This window comes from Pituophis catenifer, unplaced genomic scaffold (assembly GCF_029215685.1).
Source record: "Pituophis catenifer annectens isolate HBS135680 unplaced genomic scaffold, rPitCat1.0.hap2 SCAF_2, whole genome shotgun sequence".
Lineage (NCBI taxonomy): Eukaryota > Metazoa > Chordata > Lepidosauria > Squamata > Colubridae > Pituophis > Pituophis catenifer.
In genome coordinates this window covers 161,359,321-161,382,908 of record NW_027256882.1, presented here as the reverse complement: position 1 = coordinate 161,382,908, position 23,588 = coordinate 161,359,321, and the positions used below count along the sequence as shown (strand labels likewise).

Below are 23,588 nucleotides of genomic sequence, written 5' to 3'. Positions count from 1 at the left end.
CACAGATGTTTTAGTCAAAAGCCGGTTCCCCACTGTCTTTTCAAAAATATCTCCCACTGTTGTGCCTTCTGTTTGCCAAGAGCACTTTGAATTATCGTCTTCCCAACAAATGCCTGTCATCTTTTCTTTCCCGTTTGAAATAAAACAACCTCTGTATGTGATTATGTGTCTTCTTTTAATCTGGGAAGTCAGCCTTCCTGTTCATTCAGCTGAATGGGATTCCAGGCCGCTGCCCCAAAGCCTGATCCTGACAGCCATATGAAAACCCTCAGACTTCCATCTGGATCTGCGTCTTTCATTCTTGTCTTATTTTCTTCACCCTACCATGGCCATCTTTAATTACATACTAGTTGGACTTTTCTCTTTGGGGGCTAATAGCCGCCTGCACTGCAGCTCTCATTTTGATCAGGCTTCTGAGCAGCCTATATTTATAATACAGTCATATGACTGATGCGTTTAGCAATACATCTTTTTAAACAAAATCATGGGCTAAAAAAAAAAGGGCAACTTTGATTATAAAATCTGACTCCCTGCTGAGCACAAGAATCCATGAGAGATGTCTGCCAACTCTGTTTGAGACAGTGAAATGGAACCCGCTGCGTCTTCAGATAATAGCAGCCACTACCAAATACTCTTGCTGCTAGGGCAGTGTTTATCAATCTTGGCCACTTGAAGTTGTGTGGACTTCAACTCCCAGAATACCCCAGCCACCCATGCTGTCTGGGAATTCTGGAAGTTGAAGTCTTCACTAAAACTGTCACGACTGGGAAATATTTTGCTACAGAGGCTTTTCCAGCAAGATCTACCTTCCTGTTCTTTAAATGTATTCTTTCATTCCCTCAGTCTTGGAATGAAGGGTTTGGGTTTTTTTGCATGCTATCCTTTTAATTATTATCACATACTTATTGAAAAAAAATCTAAATAATCCCAGATCCTTCAGTAGACCTTAGATTCTACTTCTATGATCGTTGTCCTTCTTCTCTGAATTCTCCAATTTGTTTAGTTCATGATTTAGAAACTATACTTTGCTAATGCAGCCTAAAATTGCATTTGCCTATTTTTGCAGCCAGGTGAGTCAATATGTTATGGTACTTGATGTTTGATAAACTGCTATTCCAAAAGCCTTTTCTTAAGATCTATTACCAAGTAATCAGATCCCTCATTCTCATTTCTAATTAATATGAAACGTTAACATTCTTTTTTTAATTAATGCAAGTGCCAGATAAACATATGTGCAAAGGCAGTTTGCCTAGAAACGTTTTGCTTGATTGTGTTAGTATCCCATTTTTTTATCTCTACCAGTATCTAATATTATGATGCAAAATACATCAGACTTCCTTGCAAAATGTCACTAAGCAAAAGTACACATAATATGGGCAAGAAGACAAAAGATATGTTGCATTCCCCCATCTCAGTTGGCAGGGGAGGCCACTACCCAAAGTGAAGAGAAACACTGGGCTTCTCCTTTTATCATTATGCCTCTTTTAGTCCTTTGATGCTAGTTTCCTTTTTTTTTCCTTTCCCCTTTTCTTTTCTTTCTCACTACACTGAGCATACAATCCCCTTGGCACTTTTGAACCATCTTTATTGCTTGTGGCATGCAGTATCTTACATTTAAAGCTTCTGAGTGCCCTTTTTAAAGGTCTCTCATTCTTCTACTCCCCACTTTATTTTGAAAGGGGTTTTTTTCTGCCTTTTAAGGTTCCTATTTTTTCCCCTCTGGGGAATCTGTCTTGTTAATACAGCCATTTATTTAGGACTCCCATAGATATCTTTGTGTCTTTTCCCTTGCTGTCTCCTCTCGTCTATCCCTTACCTTAAGCTTCCCTTAGCTCTTGATGGTCTCTTTTGTAAGATTTCTTTTACATTGTGTATCTTGATTTGCTGCATATACCTCCTGGTTGATGAGATGCAGACAACAATCTATTGGCTTGCAGGTTACCCTCAGCTACAGATAGCAGCTTGTGTAAAATAGCAATAGCAGTAGCATTTAGGCTTATATGCCATAGCACTTTACAGATAGTCCTCGACGTATGACCAGTTGTTTAATGGCAAAAAATACCCATTTGGGACAGTGGAATTGGGTTTACGACTGAGATTCACTTAACAACTGCCATAAGAAATGGTAGAAAAAGTTGGGTCTGGTCACGTGGTGCCTTGACTTGTGACTGCAATGATTTATAACTGAATTCTGGTCTTAATTGTGGTCATATGTTGAGGACTACCTGTAGAAAACTCTCTGGGCAGTTTGCTAAGTATTATTTGCATATTGCCCCCAACAATCTGGCTCTCATTTACCAACCTTGGAAGGATGGAAGGCTGAGTCAACCTTGAGTCCCATCAGGATCGAATGCCAGGCTGTGAGCAGAGTTTGCTCACTGCAATACTTCACTTTACCACTGTGCCACCAAAGCTCCCTATATGGTCTGATAATGCTTAGGCTAAAACTAGATGTATTTAAGACATACCAGTTGTATTTAAGACATACTGGTTATATTTAAGACATACTGGTCAAATTGTATCCAAACTGAATGATATATCCTTAATATGGACTGGAAAAGGTACACATAGCACAGGTATACCTAAGGCAGGTAATATAGTCCACATAAAGTTCTTTATTGCCTGATCTTGCCTGATTAAAGCCATGATGGGTGATCAGTAGTGGTGGACCTATCTGATGGTGACTATCAGGTATGGAAGATTTGCAATCTGCAATGTAAAATCGCTAGGTAGCAAAAAGCATGAATCAACAAATGAAATGAAATAAGCAATATATGTTGTGCATCTGTGAAACAGAGACAAGGATGTAATAGATTTGTATGAAAACGGTTTGGTTTGGTGCAGAGGAATTGATGAATATACAGATAAATTTAAGCATGGGGTTAATTATGAATGGAAGGTCTAACATATATGTATGAAGTTAGTATTATCTAAGTTGTTAATGTTTATAAAACCAGAAACATGTACACTGTTAATTATTCTGTGAGAGTGAAAAAAGCAGAGACGGGTTATGAAAAAAATATGTGCAGAATGAAAATATTTCAGAATGAATGGAATTCAAGGGGAAAATGAATAAATGGGTAGGAATGAAATGAGGGAGTGCAAAAAAATGTTATTGGCCCCTTTGGAAACCACTGAATGAATAAAAATGGTGAATACTTAATGACTATGATGTAAAGCGAGAATATTAATGATAGAGGGGTGGTGAGCAGTTCTGGAAGTGTGACTGGCCATTATTTTTAAGGTCAAGGGAGGATCTTATGGAAAATAGACATAGAAGAAAAAGAACAAGAGTTAAAGAAGAGTAACTCCAGGAAGAAAATATTTGAGTCCAGAATGATAACGCATTAGAAGACAGATTATTTTCCCAAAGAAGGAGTGGCAAGTGGCCATGAGAAAGACGATGTGGAGCTGCCTGGAATGAAGAGAAAAGAATTAAGGGACTGAGTGTTACAGAAAGATGTGGGCCTACACTTGTGGGAATTATGAAAGAAGGACACCTGATGGAATGATAAAATGGAAGAGACCGTGGACATTTAAAGAGGCATAAAAAAAGAAGCTGTTGCAAAAAATGGGCATGGGAAATGGACATAGTGTGTATGTAGAGAAATAGATAATTGCAAAAATGTAATCAAATGTTTTTCCCATGTCTAGTTCTTGGGGACTGACTGGATAAATCCCTGCAGTTTCCTTGGCAAGGTTTTTCAGAAGTGGTTTGCCCTTGCCTCCTTCCTTGGGCTGAGAAAAAGTGACTGGCCCAAGGTCACCCAGCTGGCTTTGTGCCTAAGGCAGGACTAGAATTCACAATCTCCTAATTCCTAGCCTGGTGCCTTAACCACTATACCAAACTGGCTCTCAAATTTAGTGAGGAACAGTTCCGGTTAAAAGAGGCAGAGAGCATGCCGAACAATTTTGATGATTAAAAAAAAAAAACCTTTTGAAAATGGGCGAAGAGACTGAACAAGGAATTTAAGAAAAGGAAATCATAAACGTTGTAAGAATGTTAAAACAATGTAAGGCTGCAGTTATATAGATGGTGAAATTAGAGAAATACGAAAATACGGACTGCGTGACTTGTTAAATATTTGAATGAACCCAGAATCCATTCCTGATCATTGGAAGAGTGAATTTATTATTCCCCTATCGGAGAGTGAATGCAAAAGCTACTGAATTAGTTTTCCAAGTGTGCCTGTGAAGGTATTTGGCAGAATTCACATATAAAAGTTACAAGAGATGACAATGAGCAACGTTTGGGAATTCCGGTGCAGCTTTATGTCTTGCAGAAAGTGTTCAGATCAGATTTTTGCTCTTCAGAAAGTCACTGAATATGTATGGATATGAGAATGTTTACTGCATTGCTGATTTATAAAAAGTATATGATAAAGCAAATGGGCTTGAATCGTAAAATGTTGGGAACTGAAGCTTAGTTGCCAAGTGCAATAACAGTGTTATATGATGGAAGTAAAACAGGCGTAAATGGGATGTTCACTGAATGATTCAACAGTGAACAGGAAAAGGCAAGAATGTCTGATGTCCCCAAGGTGGTTCATGTGTTTATGGACAAAACAAAAGAAAAAAAGAAATATTTGTGGTATTGTTAGAGGTATGTTGGTTGGGACATAAATATCCAGGTGATGCTGAGTTGTTGGCTAAGATTGTTACAGAGATTGCAAGTCATACATAAATGGCAACTACTAATTAGGTAAATGAGTTCATGTACCTTGATGGAATATTTACGAAAGATGAAAAAATGTGTAAAGAATTTTTAAAACATAAAGATAAATCAAATACTGTGGTCACTGGAGTATAAATAGTGTGTGTGTGTGTAAAATGAGAGGTAGGATCAAGAATGAAGATGTGTGTGTGTGTGTGCGTGCGTGCGTGCGTGTGAACAAATGTGGATTAACTACAATGAAATAAAAGTTGAGGTAGTTAGAGAGCCAGTTTAGTGTAGTGGTTAAGGCATCAGGCTAGAAAGCAGGAGGCCATGAGTTCAAGTCCCGTCTTAGCCATGACAATTATTTTATTTTCTGGTTAGGTCTTATTTTTGTGGAAATACGGTACTAAATGTACCCATCTGGTTGACAATCTTAACTGGGGCTTATTTTGTGGGTGGGGGTTATATTACGAGCATCCTGAAAAATCATGCTAGGATTTATTTTCCGGTTGGGTCTTATTTTTGGGGAAACAGGGTATATCTCTTAGGTTAGAAGGTTACAGCATTAGGAGAGCAAACTGTCTATTTATCATCATCACATCCTATGCTAAGCACATTAGACTACAGATTTACGCCACAATTTTCAGTCCGCAGCTACAGCCTCCACATCCTTCCATTTAAGGTTGATGTTTTTTGGATCTTCCTGAAATGTTTGACACCAGGTTTTCCTTGGCCTTCCTCTTTTTCTCTGACCATCTGGTGGTATCCAATTGATTGCGAGCTATTAGGTGCAATCAAAGAAAGAGCTGGACTCAATTGGATCTTACTATGTCGCCTTTGGGTTTGGGCTTGACAATACCTCTCCAGAAAAAAAATTGGATAAAAATAAGATGATAGAATTAGGGAGTGGTGAATATCCTTGCCCCTTTGCAGTCTATTCAATGGATATTTTCTGACTGGTTATATTCACAGTAGTATCTCCTTTTTCCACAGCATTATGAGAGTTCTCTGCTTGTGTTCTCAGAATTCCAAGTATGCTCACCATCCTTAAAGGATTGTTTACTTACGTATGGAGCATGTCTTACAAGAGAAAACAAAACATGGAAGATAGAAACAAAGTGTTGACAGCTAATGAATTAAGGCAGTGAAAATGAGAAAAGACACCAGGGTATCCCAGAGGAGGAGACAAAATGCATGGCTGCAAATGCAAAGCTGCTTTCATCATTCACATGTCAAAGCATTGCTTTCTAATGGCTTCATGCCTGTTTTCTCCTTGAGCAGTGGGCTGGATTAGAAGGCCTCCAAAGTCCCTTCCAGCTCTATTCTGATTCTGATGCACATCAACTGATGGTACAACCATCCACTTGGGCATCCTCTTCTCTAGGCTGCATCTGAAATGTGAGACAAAAGAATGTGTAGTTCAGTAACCAATTATTAAAATGTTTGTTTATGAATATTAATATTCAAAGATCTTTTATGGTTAAGTCCCAAGGCTATATATTTATAGCCAGAGGTAACATGAGCTGCTTGAAACTGGTAAAAAGAGAGGTGTAAGATTTGGAGTCCTGTTCTCCACTTTCCTTTTTGCTAAAGTTGTCCTTAGATTTTCAATAGGCAACATATATACAGAATTTATAGATAATTGTATGTTTTTATATAAAATTCACAGACTTGGCACTTCTTTTTTAATATATTTTATTGAACATATTAAAAGTTGAATAAATAGACAAAAAGGTAGAGAAGAGGAATCGAAAGTAGGCTACATATATATAAACTTTACAAGCATCATAGAAATTATTTCATGATGTATTATATCACTTTAAAAAAAATAAAAATAAGTATAGCTCCAAGACTATAAATGCCAGAAACAGTAGCCATCACAGTAGAAATCATAAAAGATTAGAAAATCCTATAAAGCTGAAATATGAAGCATTTTTGTAAAAGGAAACCAAAATTTTGGCTGTGATACAAATCTACATATAAAATTGTAATCTAGAAATCATTCCCAAAGTTAAATTCTTTGTCAGATCTACTTTTAAATAAAAAGTTATTTTAGACACTGAAGCATATTTTTATAACCAAAGTTGAGTGCTTTTTTTAATGGACATTACAATAACTTCCTTCTTTAATTCAGGTAAGATGTTATCTATATTTTCTTCTTCTTTACTTCTGCTTAAGGATTACTTCTTCCAGGCACCAAAACATGGCTTTTGTACAACATTAGATGCTGTATTCCTGCAAAGTTTCTCACAAATCATGAGGATTTCTGTTACAGAAAACAGCAGTACAAGAAGATCTAAATGTGTGACTATGTGCTTTTAAAAAAAAAAAAAAAAAGATGTGTCATATGTGACTTTTTTCAGTTCTGTTGTAACTTCAAACATTCACTAAACAAATGGTTTTAAGTTGAAGGTTACCTGTAGTTCCATGTTCCAAATTCTTTTTGATATTCCATGAGTTACTTAACTAATGTGAAAACTTGGCTTGCAGATCCTACAATCTCTTGATTCCTGCTAGTTGTCATGACCCTTTCATTTTCTCTCTTTTTCTGCCTCTTAGGGACTAGCTGTACATTACCCCAAGATACGCGCCATCATGGCTTGCCTGCACGAGACCCGCACACCTTCCCCCTCCTTTGGCAGTTTCAACACTATCTTGACGGAGAGTTCCCTACGGAAGTTGGATCCAGATGCCTCGGACTGCACCCCTGAGAAGGACTTGACGCCGACACAGTGTGTGTTGCGAGATGTCTTGCCCATAGATGGGAGTGGAGGTGGAGGTGGTGGACACAGTCCCACTCCCAGCGAGGAGACCCACGAACAGTTCGCCAACAGCGTGCTGCAGCTCCACGAGAATGAAGCTGGTAGTGGGGGAGGGGGCGGAGCTGGCGCAGGAGCTGGAGTTGGGAATCCTGAAGTCCGGCCCACCCGCTACCATGCTGACCAAGTACGGATCCACTGCCAGACAGGGAGTGGCTTTCTGGAAGGGCTTTTTGGTTGCCTCAAACCTGTCTGGACCATGATTGGCAAAGCATATTCCACCGAACACAAACAGCAGCAGGAAGGTGAGAAACATGGTGATCACATGGTGACCACATGGTGACCACCAGGAGCAAGAGTGGACATTATCAGTTGAAAGAATCCTACAATAATGACTTCTGATTATAATCTATGAAGCAAATCCTATTGCTGAGAGTTGGGCTCCATGGTTTCCATACAGAAAGGTCTAAGTTGGTTCACAGAATCTCCAGATAGAGCTGAGAAAGACCCTTCTTTAAATCATGGAAAACTCTTTCCAGACATGCATATCAGGAGTAGGGAATTTGGGGCCCCTATAGCCTTCAGATTTCAGTTCTCACCAGACCAGTATACATTAGCAAACATCAAGGATTTTTGTGAGTTTGGTTCAAAACATCTGGAGGATATAGCACAGGGGTGAAATCCAGCAGGTTCTGACAGGTTCTGGAGAACCGTTAGTGGAAATTTTGAGCAGTTCGGAGAACCAGTAGCGAAAATTTTGAGTACTTCAGAGAACTGGCAAATACCACCTCTGACTGACCCCAGAGTGGGGTGGGAATGGGGATTTTGAAGTATCCTTCCCCTGCCACGCCCACCAAGCCACACCATGTCCACCAAGCCACACCCATGGAACCGGTAGTAAAAAAATTTGGATTTCACCACTGATACAGCAGCCTGATGTGAACAATATTGGTTTAGGTGTTTGATTCAGTATAAGGAATTTTCTATATCCCTATTTTCAAGACATGTTTCCAAATGCAATTGGCAATTCAATCAGTCTTGGGGGCAATGGGGAACTTTGGATTCAGTTTGGATCAAGGCTTTCTCCCAGAGTCAGTGATTTCTTGCATGATTCTTTTCATCCATTGCTGCCTTCAAGAACACGGTGACTCTTGATTTTCTGATTCTATCTGTGTCAGGAATTCGTTATAAATTTAGTTTACAGGCTAACCAGACTTATGAGGAATGAAGCTCTAGTGACTATTCATATAATTATTAGGGGATTAGGCCAAAATAATGCCATATAAGAAGCTGTCTTTATATATTGAGTGGAAATGAATTTGATCCAAAGTGCCATAATTAGAATTTGAATGAGTACTAGCCAAATGGACATAATTGTAACTATTTTAATAGAGATATGCTTGTTGCTATGCTAGTTGCCAGTTTGTTTCTATGAGCAATCTAGAGTATTGCCTTTGAACCCTGAAAACATTGGTAAAATCAACTTTGTCAATACCAAATGTTCCAGGTAACTAATGCACTGTTAGAGACTCAAAGAGAAGGAGATTAGAAAATTGTCCATGTGCAATTGTGAAGATCAAAAATACCTAACACTTTAATCTTACAAAAAAAAAAAAAAATCCTATAGAGATTTTTTTTTTACAAATTTTCCAGTCACTGGGTAGTTTGAATCCCCAGTTTTTATTTCCAGACCAAAGTGGCATGGCCATTTTGCCTCTATTTTTCCAGTCAGATTTGTTGATAGTTAAGCTTTTTGTGTACAATTGAGCTGATTAGATTAGATTATTACTTGCTTAGTACTGAAGTTTCTCAAAATCAGAGAAAGCCTGACGTTGCAGCTTCTAAGGAGAAGAGCAGATGAAGGGGTCATGACTCTAAAGTAAAAAGCTGCAGATACCGAAATTATTTTCTCTTTTGAGTCAAAAAGAATATGATCATTTACAGTATTTATTTTGCATGCCACCTCAGTCACTTGAAGGTATTCTAAGCAGCTCACGTGCCTGGATTTAAAGCAAAAGAAATAACAAACTATACAATAATACTACATAACCTTGCATCGGGGATAACCAACTCCATAGGATTATACCATCAGGGTAGACTACATGGAACAAACCAGGGGTGAAATCCAGCAGGTTCTGACAGGTTCTGGAGAACCCGTAGCAGAAATTTTGAGTAGTTCGGAGAACTGGCAAATACCACCTCTGGCTGGCCCCAGAGTAGGGTGGGAATGGAGATTTTGCAATATCCTTCCCCCAGGAGTGGGGAGGGAATGGGGATTTTGCAGTATCCTTCCCCTGCCACGCCCACAAAGCCACGCCCACAAAGCCACACCACGCCCACAAAGCCACACCCCCAGAATCCGTAGTAAAAAAATTTGAATTTCCCCACTGGAACAAACCATTATACTCTGCTCCAGAACCTGCTGGATAGAGCCAGCTTTTCACAGCTTTATGAAAGCCTAACATAGTCGGCCATTCAAATCTTGAGGGAGAGGGTTGCTGTTTCATACAGTAGGTGCAACTACAAAGAAGACACAGCTCCTAGGTCCCACTGTGTCCCATAAAGTCACATTTTTATAGCTCAGATCTGGAGCACACCAAACTCAGACAGTTCTTACTAGCCAGGTAGAAGCAACAAGAGAAAAGGTTCTAAAGTTAATCAGATCTTAAGCCTTATAATGTTTTATATATGACAGTCAACACCTTGAATTGCATCCAGAATCTTACTAGTAGCAGAGCAGAGGCATTATATTGGCAAAGTGAGGAACAACAATAACAGGTGTTCAAAGGCTGCCCTATGGAGAATGTATTGCAATAATCTGACTAGAAGGTCACTAGAGCATGAGTGGCTGTGATCATAGCCTCACAAGCTAGGAAAGGATGTTATTACCACAAAAGATAGATTTCTGCAAAAGCCTTCCTAGGCCATGGCCGCTATCTGCTCATTGAGCAGGAGATGAGAGTCCAGGAGAGCCCTCAAATTATTTTAAAAGGTCTGCTTTGGGAAGTGCAACTCTATCAAAATCTAGAGATGGTAATCTTGGTGACAGAAAGGTTTTTAAAACCAGATCCTTGGGGGGGGGGGCAGGAAAGTCTCTTTCGAAGAAGCTCAGCTCCCATACTTGGAGAAGATAGACATGCTCTCTACTTTCTCCTGCACATCAAGAAAAGCAGGGTCTCTCTTCCAAGAGACAACTGAAAAGAATCATTCCCACCTACTTGCACAAAATGGACAGGACCAAGGGAGCTGGGAGCAATCACATCCATTTTCTGATTAAGTAGAAAATTAGATACTTAGAACATTCTTGTGTCTTTTCCAGAATCATAACTTCCCAATCCTGATCCTGGTTTTTCTTTACAAAAGAAGTTGTGGGGAGGGAGACTTCCCTTCTTTGAAATGCCTACGTTATGATAACATCCAGCACAGTTTGGTGTTGTAGGCAAAGAAAATCCAACTTGCATACAGGTTCAGGTTCCCTGCCTTTGAAGTAGGGCTTAATAAACATCTGTTTGATCACCATTCTACCTGAAGCATCAAGAAAGGTCACTAAGAGGGGCAAATCCCCAGACGGATCCAATCAGCCAAAATATTGGGTGTGGGTTTTTCAGTTTGAACATGAATTTTCCAGCTATTTTTTCCTCAAACATACTTTAAGACAGGCTACCTTCATTTTTATTCAGTGGCTTCTACTGGTAACAAATACTTCAGGGGTACTGAATGCCCTTCATATAGTTTTTCCCCCTTGAAAAAAAACATGAAGGAATGCAGAATATTCTTCAAACTTTGAGTTAAATCTTGGACTTTCTGCTTATTTATTTTCTTCCAGTCCCTTTTTATGACACTCAAGATAAATGGAACCATCCATATGAAATGTGACTGTGTGATGCTATAAGAAAAGCTGTGGTCAAAGGGCGTGAGCAACAAGATGCTAGACTGATTATTCCATCCTATCATCATTGGAAATCCTTTCTTCCCTTTTTCCAAACAAGAAGTTGCGTTACCAGAGTGCTATACTATAGGCACTGGGAGTAGGATGGGGTATAAAATTATATTACTGTTATTATATATACGACAGTGTGAAATCACAGCTGCCAGTTCTTTAGATGGTTCTGGTCTTTCATACACATCAAATTCTTCCCAAAAACCTAGCTCCTGGGATTTTGTAATGTATCTGCATAGTATATATGTAAATCTAAGCAGTGTTGTTGTTGTTACAAGTCCTCTTTATACTAGCAAGGGCTAGAAACCTGATCGGCATTATTATTTTTAAATGCATTCTTGGCTTATTGAATGCCATGTCTTTGTAGTGTTTACATTTGTTTCTGCAATGATATGCACTACTTCGGTTATTCCTGAATGACATTATGCAGGATTTTTTGCCCTGTGGATAAAAACCTGCCTTCCTCTGAACAACCCACAGCTACCACTTTCTTTTCTTCTCCATGCAGACCCGTGGGAGGTACCCTTTGAAGAGATCATGGACTTGCAATGGGTAGGCAGTGGGGCACAAGGTGCTGTCTTCCTGGGACGCTTCCATGGGGAGGAAGTTGCAGTCAAGAAGGTGCGAGACCTCAAGGAGACGGATATCAAACATTTGAGGAAACTCAAGCATCCCAACATCATCACCTTCAAGTGAGTGGGGCAGCATTGCCAAGAGGGAGTTGACCCTGCCTTTCTTAAGAATGAAGTCTTTCTGAGCATAGTTCAGAACATGAGCCGCGGTGGCGCAGTGGTTAGAGTGCAGTACTGCAGGCTACGTCTGCTGACTGCTGGCTGCCAGCAGTTTGGCAGATCGAATCTCACCAGGCTCAAGGTTGACTCAGCCTTCCATCCTTCCGAGGTTGGTAAAATGAGGACCCAGATTGTTAGGGTGGCGATATGCTGACTCTGTAAACTGCTTAGATAGGGCTGTAAAGCACTATGAAGCGGTATATAAGTCTAAGTGCTATTGCTATAATTGGACAGGGCAAATGTCTTTGCCAAGCACCATAGCTTAGTCCCTCTCCCTCACCCTTAAACACATATAGCACAAACAATCATACAACACATACAGCAATCAGCTGCGTTTCTAGCCATAGACCGTATGGATAGAAAAAAAAAACAATTTGTGCATGTCCCACTTATTTTAGTGTAGTTATGGCGAATCTTTTAGCTCAGCATGTCAAAAATTCAGAAAATACTTAACTTGGCTCTGGTGGTATGTCAATACCACCACCTCCCAAATAAAAGAGAAACAATTCTCTGTCTCCCCTTCTAAACCACCTTGAACAGTGGCACCTGGCAACAGCACTGAGGCTAGGCCTGAAGCAGAAAACCGGGCCTCGATTTCGCTCTAGTACCATCACTGCCACTCAAAAAGGCTGCCTTGCAACCATTTCCCAAAATACACAAATGTTGGGGAATGATGTAATTGTCCCCACAGCCCAGCAGTCTCCAAGATCTGCCGTGTACCACCTACCTTTAGACTATGTTCTCTTTCTGATGACAGGCCTCTGAAGCTACAGGAGGCTGCTCCGGTTGCACAAGGACTTTGTTCTTGAAATAGCTTCAGAGAATGCCCTTCTGCGGCCTCTTCAGCCTCCAAAAACTGCACAAAAACATGCCCTATTCAGAGGGTCAGGAGGCCATGCAAGAACATGGCTCTCTTGCACAAATTCCAGAGGGTCTGGAGGCCACGTGTCAACACCCTTCATTCTTATGCAGCCTTTGCAGACTCCGAAAATTGCACAGGGATGGGGCATGTTTTTGAGAATACTTGTCAGGTGTTGGTGAACGCTGACATCCAAAATGTCGTGGCATGTTATCTTTGACACACATGTCATAGGCTCACCTTCACTGTCATACTTCCTTTTCTGGAACATAACTTCCCAGTATCGGCCCTGGTTTTTCTTTAAATCAGGACAATTTGTGAGACAAAATCTTGGACGCTGTAGTCAGCCTCTCCTTAGTTTGTAGTTTTTCACATGGCAGGAGAAGATTATTGGATACTGAAAAAGTAATCATATTAGCTATAATGAACAAATGTAAATTGAATTGTAATGCTCATTGCATCACAATTAGGTTTCATTTTGGCTCTGCCACATTTCTTGGAATTGAGTGTGACCTTAGCTGATTCTCACTGGAAAGAAACAGGAAAGTAATACTGTATAAAACAAGTAATGCTATTTCAAATGTTGGAATTACAATCCCCATAATTCCAGTCTTGTTAGAACCAACCAAAGTGTTTCCAGATATATTAGGCTATAATTCTTATATTTCCTAACAGCTGGGTGTTTCTAAGGTTGCCTGTGTGCCTTTGAGTGAGTGTTGATTCTTGGCGACTTCCTAAGCAAGTATTTAGAATTTCTTTTGGATTTCAGAAGTGCCGTTGCCTGCTTCCTGGGGCTGAGAGAGTGGCTGGCCCAGGGTCACCCACCCAGCTTTGTGCCTAAGGCAGAACTAGAATTCACATTCTCTCAATTTCTACATTCATTCCTCAACCACTATACCAAACCGATTCTCCTAAGAATTGTAGTCCCAAATATCTTTGTGGTCACCAAGTACGGAATAGATAAAGAGTATCTATCTAGAAATGATATTTCATATTCCAGTAGTCTATTCATATATAGATGTCAACCCTAAGGTAGACAAAGAAACCAATTGATTTTAGATCAGGACTACTTATATTGTAATAACTATAATATCAGACTATTGCAAGTCTGCTTCCACCCTTCATGTGAACTAAGGATGGGGCTTGTGTAAGACATTTTCTCAAGTTTTTTAAGAAAGATTCAAGCCCCTCTTATCTGACCATGACCTTGGTAGGGACTCTTTGTCATGTCCTTCAAGGGCATTCCCTACACCCTCTACAATAGGTGAATGAATGTTTATATTTTCAATGGTTCGATCCATAATGAAGGTTGCAGAAGGACCCCCAACTCACTGTTGCTGCTGCAAAACAAAAAGGTTCTGGACCACAGCATGCTCACTAATTTGGATAATTTCCCACAAGTACCTCATAGCATTAGGGATAACTTTTTGCTTGTCTCTGAACAACAGCAGCCCTTGTCACATATTAAACATTAGGCTTTCTTGTTGGGGCACAAGGCAGAAGTGAATCTTGGCTCTTTGTCTCCCCAGAAATCATCATTCCACAATAACTCTTCAAAGAGCATGCTAAGCTTGCAGTATTTGGTGTTATTTCTCTGTCCCTGTAAAGTATCCTGCTGGTCCTTTTTAGCCCATCCTTATTCTGTCCTTTGTCACTCCTTGCAGGGGTGTGTGCACCCAGGCTCCCTGTTACTGCATCATCATGGAATTCTGTGCCCAGGGCCAACTCTATGAGGTGCTACGTGCTGGACGCAAAGTCACTCCCTCGCTGTTGGTGGACTGGTCCATGGGCATCGCTGGTGGCATGAACTACCTGCACCTCCATAAGATCATCCACCGAGACCTCAAGTCACCCAAGTAAGAAGGGGAGCTAAATAGTTCCAGGAAACTAACATGGTGCCAGGCAGGCAGTGGCAAGGAACTCCGGGTTACTGAGGGCAAGTCGGTGTTTTCCTACTGAAACAAAACCTGCCATTTTTGAAAGCTTAAAATCTCTCTCAAAATGTGACAGTTAAGTGGGAGGTTTGGTAGTCTGCTCTACCTCCCTGTCACTGGTTTCATCCACAATTCTTTTTCATGCCTGTGTACAACTAGGGCATTCACTGTTTCTGTGATGGATGCTTCTCCGGTATGTTGAGAGTGGAGGTGGGGTTTTCAGAGTTTCATAAATAAGCAAACGAAACAATGCTTATCTCCAAGGAGTTTACCCTGTACATAAATTAGACTTCAGGGAAGACAATAGTGAAGGTGACAAAAGTATATCAAAGAATAGATGTGAACAAAACCCTTCCATAATTAAATGTGGTTTCCAAGAAGAGCACTGCCCTCCCTCACTATCAGTCAAAAAACAGGATGTGGGGCAGCAGCTGCAGCGCTGTCTGTTAAGGTGAAGGAGGGCATCGTTTTCTCAATCAGAGCTTAGACGCCCCGCTACTTTTGCTGAAGAAATAAGAGCAGGGGCTGTAACCATGTCTTGTCCTTTTTAATCATTCTTGTTTTGTGATTTCCAGGTGTTTTGTAGTCTAGGGGCAGTAGGAGGAATTTGAGTAAACCTTGGTTTAGGAATAAGTCACATTAGAATTGCATGGGATTATCCAGATGTTCCAACAAAGTTGTAAATAACTGAGGAAAATTACATTTTATAAGCCATTCAATAAAACATAGGTTAAAGAAGTAGATGATATGCTATATTCCTTTAAAATGCCACCACACAAATAAAGAACCTTTGTGGCAAAGTTGTCTGCTACCTTCTAGGAAGAGATGGCCCACAGTTTCTAAGATACGGCCGACAGGTACCATATAAATTTATTAAATTATTATTATTCCATGGAGGAGGAAAAAATCCTTCTTCACAAAGGGGTTTATTCATATATTATGTTTCCTAACTGATGGCAGAGAGCACTTTGTCTCTCAGAAGGAACCATGACTTCTTTTCTTTTCTTTTCTCCTAGCATGCTGATCACATATGATGATGTGGTGAAGATCTCCGACTTTGGCACCTCCAAAGAGCTCAGTGACAAGAGCACCAAGATGTCTTTTGCTGGCACTGTGGCCTGGATGGCCCCTGAAGTGATTCGGAATGAGCCTGTTTCTGAGAAGGTTGACATCTGGTGAGGGGAGCTAACCCAAAAGAGAGGCAGTGGAGAGAATGGGGAAGGTCTGAGTGGGTGGCCAAAGTATAGGACAACCCAGTGCCCCCCCCCCAGATGTGTTGGGCTCTGGCTTCTGTCATCCACACAACACATACCCAAACAAAGGTGTGTTGGACTACAACTCCCATCAAGCTTTAGTAATAGATACCTATTCATGTACAGATTTACCATGCCCTCTAGATGTATTTGTCTATTACTCCTAATCTCACCTGTATATACTCCCAGGTAGAGGTTCTGTTTGGAAAGAAGACATGGCTGGAAAAGAATGTAAAAGGGGAAGCCCATTGAGAATGGTTGTTCATGCTAGAGGCTTCCTCTACTCAACTGACTTTTCATTCCCACCTAGGTCCTTTGGGGTTGTTCTCTGGGAGTTGCTGACCGGAGAGATTCCTTACAAGGATGTGGACTCCTCAGCCATCATCTGGGGAGTGGGCAGTAATAGCCTCCATCTACCTGTGCCTACCAGTTGCCCAGATGGCTTCAAGATTCTGCTGAGGCAGTGCTGGTGAGTTCCCAAGTTACATCACTTCTCAGCAACTTGGGATAAATTGTGGGAGGAAGAATTAGCCTCCAGAATTGGTCCAGGGCCAGGCCCTGCTCAGCTATAGCTTGAAAGAAATGAAAATTCTAAATCCACCCTGTCTTTTTGGAAAGGAAAAGGAAGGGAGAAAATACATACATACGATACTGTTTCCCTTCCTGTTCCTATTCTGGCCAAGGCAGGATTATAGTGGTTTGAATGTATAATATAAACAAGTCATGGTAACATGAATGGCTGTTTATGCATAATTGTAGGGAGATTTGTGAAGTCTGTTAAGCAGCATGTCTGTGGGGAAAGAGGAAAGGAAAGAAGAAAGGAAAGGAAAGGAAAGGAAAGGAAAGGAAAGGAAAGGAAAGGAAAGGAAAGAAGGAAAGGAAAGACTACATTGTGCTCTGGGGGAGAGAAAAAATGTGGGGGGAGTGCAATCCTGTTTCATTAAAAAAAAAACCAGCCCTGAGTCTTCGGAGAGGGGTGGCATATAAATTGAATTAATTAAATTAAATTAAATTAAATTAAAACAGTTAAAACCCAACTAAATAAAATTCAAAATTCAGAAGATTTTTAAAGGAGGAAAGCACTTCTTATATAATCTATTAAGATTATATAAGCTCCAGAGAATTGAGACACAATATCCTCCAATCTGATTTATTTGTCTTGGTCCTGCAGTGATCCAGATAATACTTTTTGTGTATGTATGGAATGGCCTCCTTAAATAGGCCTAAAGACAATAAACATTGATTGAAGTCTATCTTATTCACCATTACAACCACATGGAGTATTTACCATACAGGAACATTTCTATCAGCCTTTACATATTAATGCTGCTTTCCACATTTTGGGGCTCCCTAGGAATATGTTCCAGCATCTGATAGCCTTCCACAGTCCTGCCTCTGATTGATGGGGATTGCAGTCTAAAATTTATAGAGAGTGTTAGATTGCGAAGATTAGTATTAATGTTTTAATAGAATTTGAAGGCCCAATTAAATCTAATAGAATGCCTGACTTTTGCCACATCTTTTCTTCCTCATGATATATAATTGGGAAAAAAAATTACAATCTGTTTTTCAGATACACTTCTCTGGCTTCTATTCATGCGGGACAGAGATATATCAACCCAATTATGTCATATGAAACCCAAAATGTCATATGTTTTTTTGTTATGAATTATATCTTTCCAGGAATCCCTCTCTTTACATATGTTGAATTCACTTTTTTTATTAGGATCAAGGTTTCCTTTACTTTACACCTGAGCTAAAGAAACTGTGATCCTCCAGATTACAGCTCTTCACAAATTCCTTGGAGACATCAAGAAATATTATTTTTAAAAAGGACGTTTACTAGCAGATCTTATTGAATGAGTTTAAAATAATACGCAGAGATGGACAGCATTTTGGCAGATAGTGTAATATATTTAATTTAGTATATATATTTAATTTAGAGCCATCTTTTCTTCAGCAAGCTGCTCCAGTTTATCATACCATAACAACCCTATAAAGTAGGTTGTGTTTAGAGAGAAAGGTAGTCTCAAGGTGTCGTTTGAGCAACACACCTCTTTCCAGAACTCACCTTGACTTATTTCTGAAGACCAGGTAGATTACACAGCAGAAAAAAATACTTCATAATAGAAGCTTACTCTGGAACCCAATGAGCTTCTATTCCTATTTCCTACATTACAGCTAGTCCTCACTTACCGATCATTCATTTGAAGTTATGTGGGTGTTGAATATGAAGACTTAACAACCATTCCTCAGAGTTACAACCATTGCAGTTTCTCTGGTTACTCAATCACCATTTGTGATCCAGGGGTGGGTTCTACTTACCTTTACTACTGGTTTGCAACAGGATCGTGCTGCGCATGCACAGATCGTTGATGACGACATCCGGGTCAGTGGGCGGGGCTTCCTGCCGGTTTTACTAGCGGTTCTTGCGAACCGGTCCGAACCGGGGGCAACCCACCACTGTTGTGACCTTTCACAACCAACTTCCAACAAGTAAAGTCAATGTGGAAGCCAGCATGAAGTCACAAGTCACAGTATAGCCTTTATTGTCATAATTGTCAGTATAGCCTTTATTGTCATATTGTCTTGCCTGTACTACAGGCAAGAGCCTGTAGTACAGTGTATAAAGCACTGTTATTAACATCTGCTGCTTGCAATTACTGCAAGTTCAAATCTCACCAGGCTCAAGGTTGACTCAGCTTTCCATCCTTTCAAAGGTAGGTGAAATGAGGACCCAGATTGTCGTGGCAATAAGCTGACTTTGTATAAATATACAAAAGTATGAAGGCTATTGCTTAACGCATTGTAAGCTGCCCTGAGTCTCCGGAGAAGGGCGGCATATAAATTAAAAAAGCAAAAAAAGCAAAGCAAAGCATTGTACATCATGTATACAATGAAATTGGTTATGTGATGTTGCACTTAAGGACTGTGGGGGATTTATTTAATGACCGCATCAGGAAGTGACAACTGATGTCACAAAACAGCGCTGTCGTGTGATGTCTGGCTTAATGACTGTGCCACTTAGTGATGGAGTTGTCAGTCTCTGTTGAGGTTGGTAAGTGAGGACTATCCATACATGGAGCAGTTAATGACCATACTAAGGAAAACTCATGATACAAAGTTTGATTGATAGCAGAAAGAACATTTATTTCTATAGAATAGAATAGAATAGAATAGAATAGAATAGAATAGAATAGAATAGAATAGAATAGAATAGAATAGAATAGACAATACTCCAAGAAATAAAATATTATACTAATGCACAGTATAGCGAGTTTTAATACCACATGCCAGTTTCTAAATTCTACAGTTTACATTTTAATTTAAGTCCACACCAATATATGCATTGTCATACCCAAAATGGAGCACAGCTATACAGAGAAGAGCAGCTGTCACATTCTTGGAATTTCTCCTTCTGTGGATGTATCTCCACTCAAGATTATTTGGTTATTTGTTTGTCTGTTTATCACATGCATATCCTACCACAATCATAACCAGACTCTTGATGGATCACAACATTCAACAAAACAATAAATAATAATTACAAAGTCCCCGGTTTACAGCACTTCATTTAGTGATCGTTCGAAGTTACAACAGCATTGAGAAAAGTGACTTATGGCCATTTTTCACACTTATGACCATTGCAGCATCCCCATGGTCACAATGATCAAAATTCAGATGCTTGGCAACTGACTCAGATTTATGACAGTTGCAGTGTCCCAGGGTTACCGATTCATTTCACAAGTGTGTTAGTAACTTAACAAGTACAGTGATTCATTTAAGAATTGTGGCAAGAAATGTCATAAAATTGGGCAAAACGCTTTCACTTAGCAAAAGAAATTTGGGGCTCAGCTGCGGTCGTATGTCGAGGACTACCTGTAGATAAAATACAAAAGGTGTGCAGTCAAAAATATAAAAACTTGCATTCCAGACCACGTCTGACATCATTATAAGTATCCTCTGGAAGAACTCCATTTTCAGTTGCTTGTGGAAAGTGACTAGAGTTGGTGCCAACCATAATACCATGTTTCCCAAAAAATAAGACACTGTCTTATATTTTTTGAACCCTGAAATAAGCGCTTGGCCTTATTTTCGGGGAGGTCTTATTATTTTGGGGCACGTGGAGCAAGATGGGGCTCCTCTTGCCGTCTTACCTGATTTCCAGCTCTGTCTCCCTAACCCTAACCAGAGGAAATGGCTTATTTTCAGGGAAACACAGTAGTAAAACCCCTTTCTTCTGAGTGTTTTGACCAAAGCAATTTTAGAAGCTGAGGATCTTCTTTGTTAAACATCTGCCTTATTAGAAGAAGAAAAAAAAGCAGCTGGGCTTTGTGTTGAAACTTGGAAACTACACTTTGTCAGTGGAGTATTTCTTTGCAACATACAAAGAATGTTGCTGGGGGTTTGCAAGGGTTTGGGAGAACCTCTAGCTAAGATTCTGCGCAGTTCGGAGAACCCCCAAATCCCACTCCTGGCTGGTCCATCCCACCCTCCCACCCCTCCCCTCCCAGGAGTCCCCACACGGCCCGTTTTGAATGCAGGTAGGTGCAGGGCACACCTGAGGCTCAGGGAGGGCAAAAAACGGGCCTACCGGAAGTTCAGGAAGGCCTCCAGAACTTGGAGAGGCTGTTTTTGCCCTCCCGGAGGCTCAGCAAAAGCCTCCAGAGCCCGGGGAGGGTAAAAATGCCCCCCCCGGCTATAGTGCAGAAAGCTGACTAGGCCACACCCATCATGGCCACGCCCACCCAGTAACCAGGCATTGAACCCCTTGCTAAAATTTTTGAAACCCACCCACCATGCATATCCACCATCAGTGTTCCTTTGAAGGAAGACTGGCCCTCAAGAATGAGTGATGCAATACATAACAGTTTTTATGAGTTGCATTTTAAATATCCTCTTCTGACAAAGCTATCAAGGGTCTGCCTCACTCGGAAGAGAAACACCTGGGATATCAACCCTGGCGATCAATGGGGTGACAGATATCACAGCCAGATCGCCCTCACATCTATACAGCAGCACTGGGGATTCGTCGGAAACACGTGTCAAATCCACCGTAGCTATTTTATACAACAAATGTGGCAAATCCATTGCACTGCTTATTCCTTCCCCTTTTAGTATTAAACTAACTACGGGCCACATAGTTTATGGATTGTAATTTTTAGTATACTTAAACTATGTGTATTTGACAGACTGAGAAACCTATATGCGGGTCAAGAAGCAACAGTGAGAACTGGACATGGAACCACTGATTGGTTCAGAATTTGAAAAGGAGTCTGGCAAGGCTGTATACTGTCACCCTGCCATTTAATTTATATGCAGAGCACATCATGAGAAAGCGGGGCTAGATGAATCAAAAGTTGGAATTAAGATTGCTGGGAGAAATATCAACAACCTCAGATATGCAGATGATACCAGTTTAATGGCAGAAAGTGAAGAGGAACTAAAGAGCCTCTTGATGCGGATGAAGGAGGAGAGTGCAAAAGTTGGCTTGAAACTCAACAACTAAGATCATGGCATCCAGCCCTCTCAATTCCTGCAAATAGATGGGGAAGAAATGGATTTTATTTTCCTGGGCTCCAAGATCACTGCAGATGGGGACTGCAGCCAAAAAATTAAAAGACGCTTGCTCCTGGGGAGGAAAGCTATGGCAAATCTAGATAGTTTACTAAAAAGCAGAGACATCACCCTGCCAACAAAAGTGTGTATAGTCAAGGCTATGGTTTTCCCAGTTGCAATGTATGGCTGTGAAAGTTGGACCATAAGAAAGGCTGAGCGCCAAAGAATCGAGGCCTTTGAACTATGGTGCTGGAGAAGATTTCTGCGAGTCCCTTGGACTGCAAGGCGATCAAACCGGTCAGTCCTAGAGGAGATCAACCTTGACTGCTCTTTAGAAGGCCAGATCCTGAAGATGAAACTCAAATACTTGGGCCACCTAATGATAAGGAAGGACTCACTGGAGAAGAGCCGAATGCTGGGAACGACTGAGGGCAAAAGAAAAAAGGGACGACAGAGAATGAGGTGGCTGGATAGAGTCACTGAAGCAGTTGGTGTGAGCTTAAATGGACTCCGGGGGATGGTAGAGGACAGGAAGGCCTGGAGGAATATTGTCTATGGGGTCGCGATGAATCAGACACAACTTCGCAACTAACAGCAACCAAATTGACTGACTGGATTTTATCATAGATTTTATCTGTTATTTATTATTTTATTCTAGAATTTTTAATTGTATATTTACAGAATGTTTTTATTTGTTCTGGTCTCTGGTCTATGACTGTCATAAACTGAATTGATTGATCGACCTGGAAATCAACTCCATAGCAAGCTTAAAACTACTTTTACTGAGACTGACTATAATAACAGAATCTTGCAAGTCTGATTGTGTTGTATCTCTTCCCCCTTCTTCTACTACATCAGGGAGGTGTTTGCCTGAGCCATTTCCAAATGTTATCTCATTCTCCTGGACTTAAAAAAAAAAACACTTCATCCCCTTTTGCCTAGGAAGCAGTTCCCATGTATCTCTTCAGGGTCGTCTTTGTTACTCCCTACATCAAATGAGCTTTCATTGCTAAAAGGTGAACCCGAATGTGGGTCTCCCAGCTCTTGGCCCAACAACTTAACCACACCACCAAACAAGCTAGAAATCCACACTGTGTGCCTTCCCCTCAGTGTATTCTGCCTTCCTTCATCAGGAATAGCAAACCTCGGAATCGCCCATCTTTCCGTCAGATCCTGCTGCACCTTGACATCGCCTCTGCTGACGTGCTGTCCACACCGCAAGAAACGTACTTCAAATCCCAGGTGGGCTTCCTTGGCAAAATTAGTATTAAATTGTGTTAAAAATGTATTAGACCTCTTTTCATGTTATGCTGTAGTTTACAATGCAGTTATATAAACAATAACATAAAAACAAACTAAATTAATCTCTGAAATGATAAAACAACTTTTCACAATAAGTTAGTTAGGAAAATAGATGATCAACAAATACATCTTTTGCTGAGAGCTGAATAGCTCTACTTTTCATTATTCTCATTATGGAACGGATACCATGCAGTGGGGGGTACCATAATCTACAAGAGTAGCACCATTGTAAATAGTTTTCTGTTCTCTAGGCCTGGAGCCAGAAGAATTCAGGAAATGAGTTTATGGAGCTTGTCAGAGTTTGTTGCAGCACACACAATCAGACACAATTAAATGAACTTCAAATTCAAATTACATAAGAAACTTCTTTATTCTTAATAGGCTGTACACCGCCCTGAGTCCTCCAGGAGAAGGGCGGTAAAAAAATATTATTATTATTATTATTATTATTATTATTATTATTATTATTATTATTATTATTATTATTACTATTACTATTACTATTATTATTATTTATATACAATACCATACAGG

General features: G+C 40.3%; 1 protein-coding gene across 1 annotated transcript in view; it reads left to right on the top strand.

Annotated features, from left to right (window-relative positions):
* The first annotated feature begins 7,252 nt into the window (after positions 1-7,252).
* The window catches only part of MAP3K12 (mitogen-activated protein kinase kinase kinase 12), a 28,756-nt gene continuing 12,420 nt past the window's right edge, over positions 7,253-23,588 (top strand). Inside the window, exons 1-6 of the mRNA XM_070934937.1 lie at positions 7,253-7,721; positions 11,865-12,048; positions 14,671-14,862; positions 15,957-16,115; positions 16,504-16,662; positions 22,886-22,994. Coding sequence (XP_070791038.1) covers positions 7,253-7,721; positions 11,865-12,048; positions 14,671-14,862; positions 15,957-16,115; positions 16,504-16,662; positions 22,886-22,994 — 1,272 coding nt within the window. The remainder of the gene's footprint in view (positions 7,722-11,864; positions 12,049-14,670; positions 14,863-15,956; positions 16,116-16,503; positions 16,663-22,885; positions 22,995-23,588) is intronic.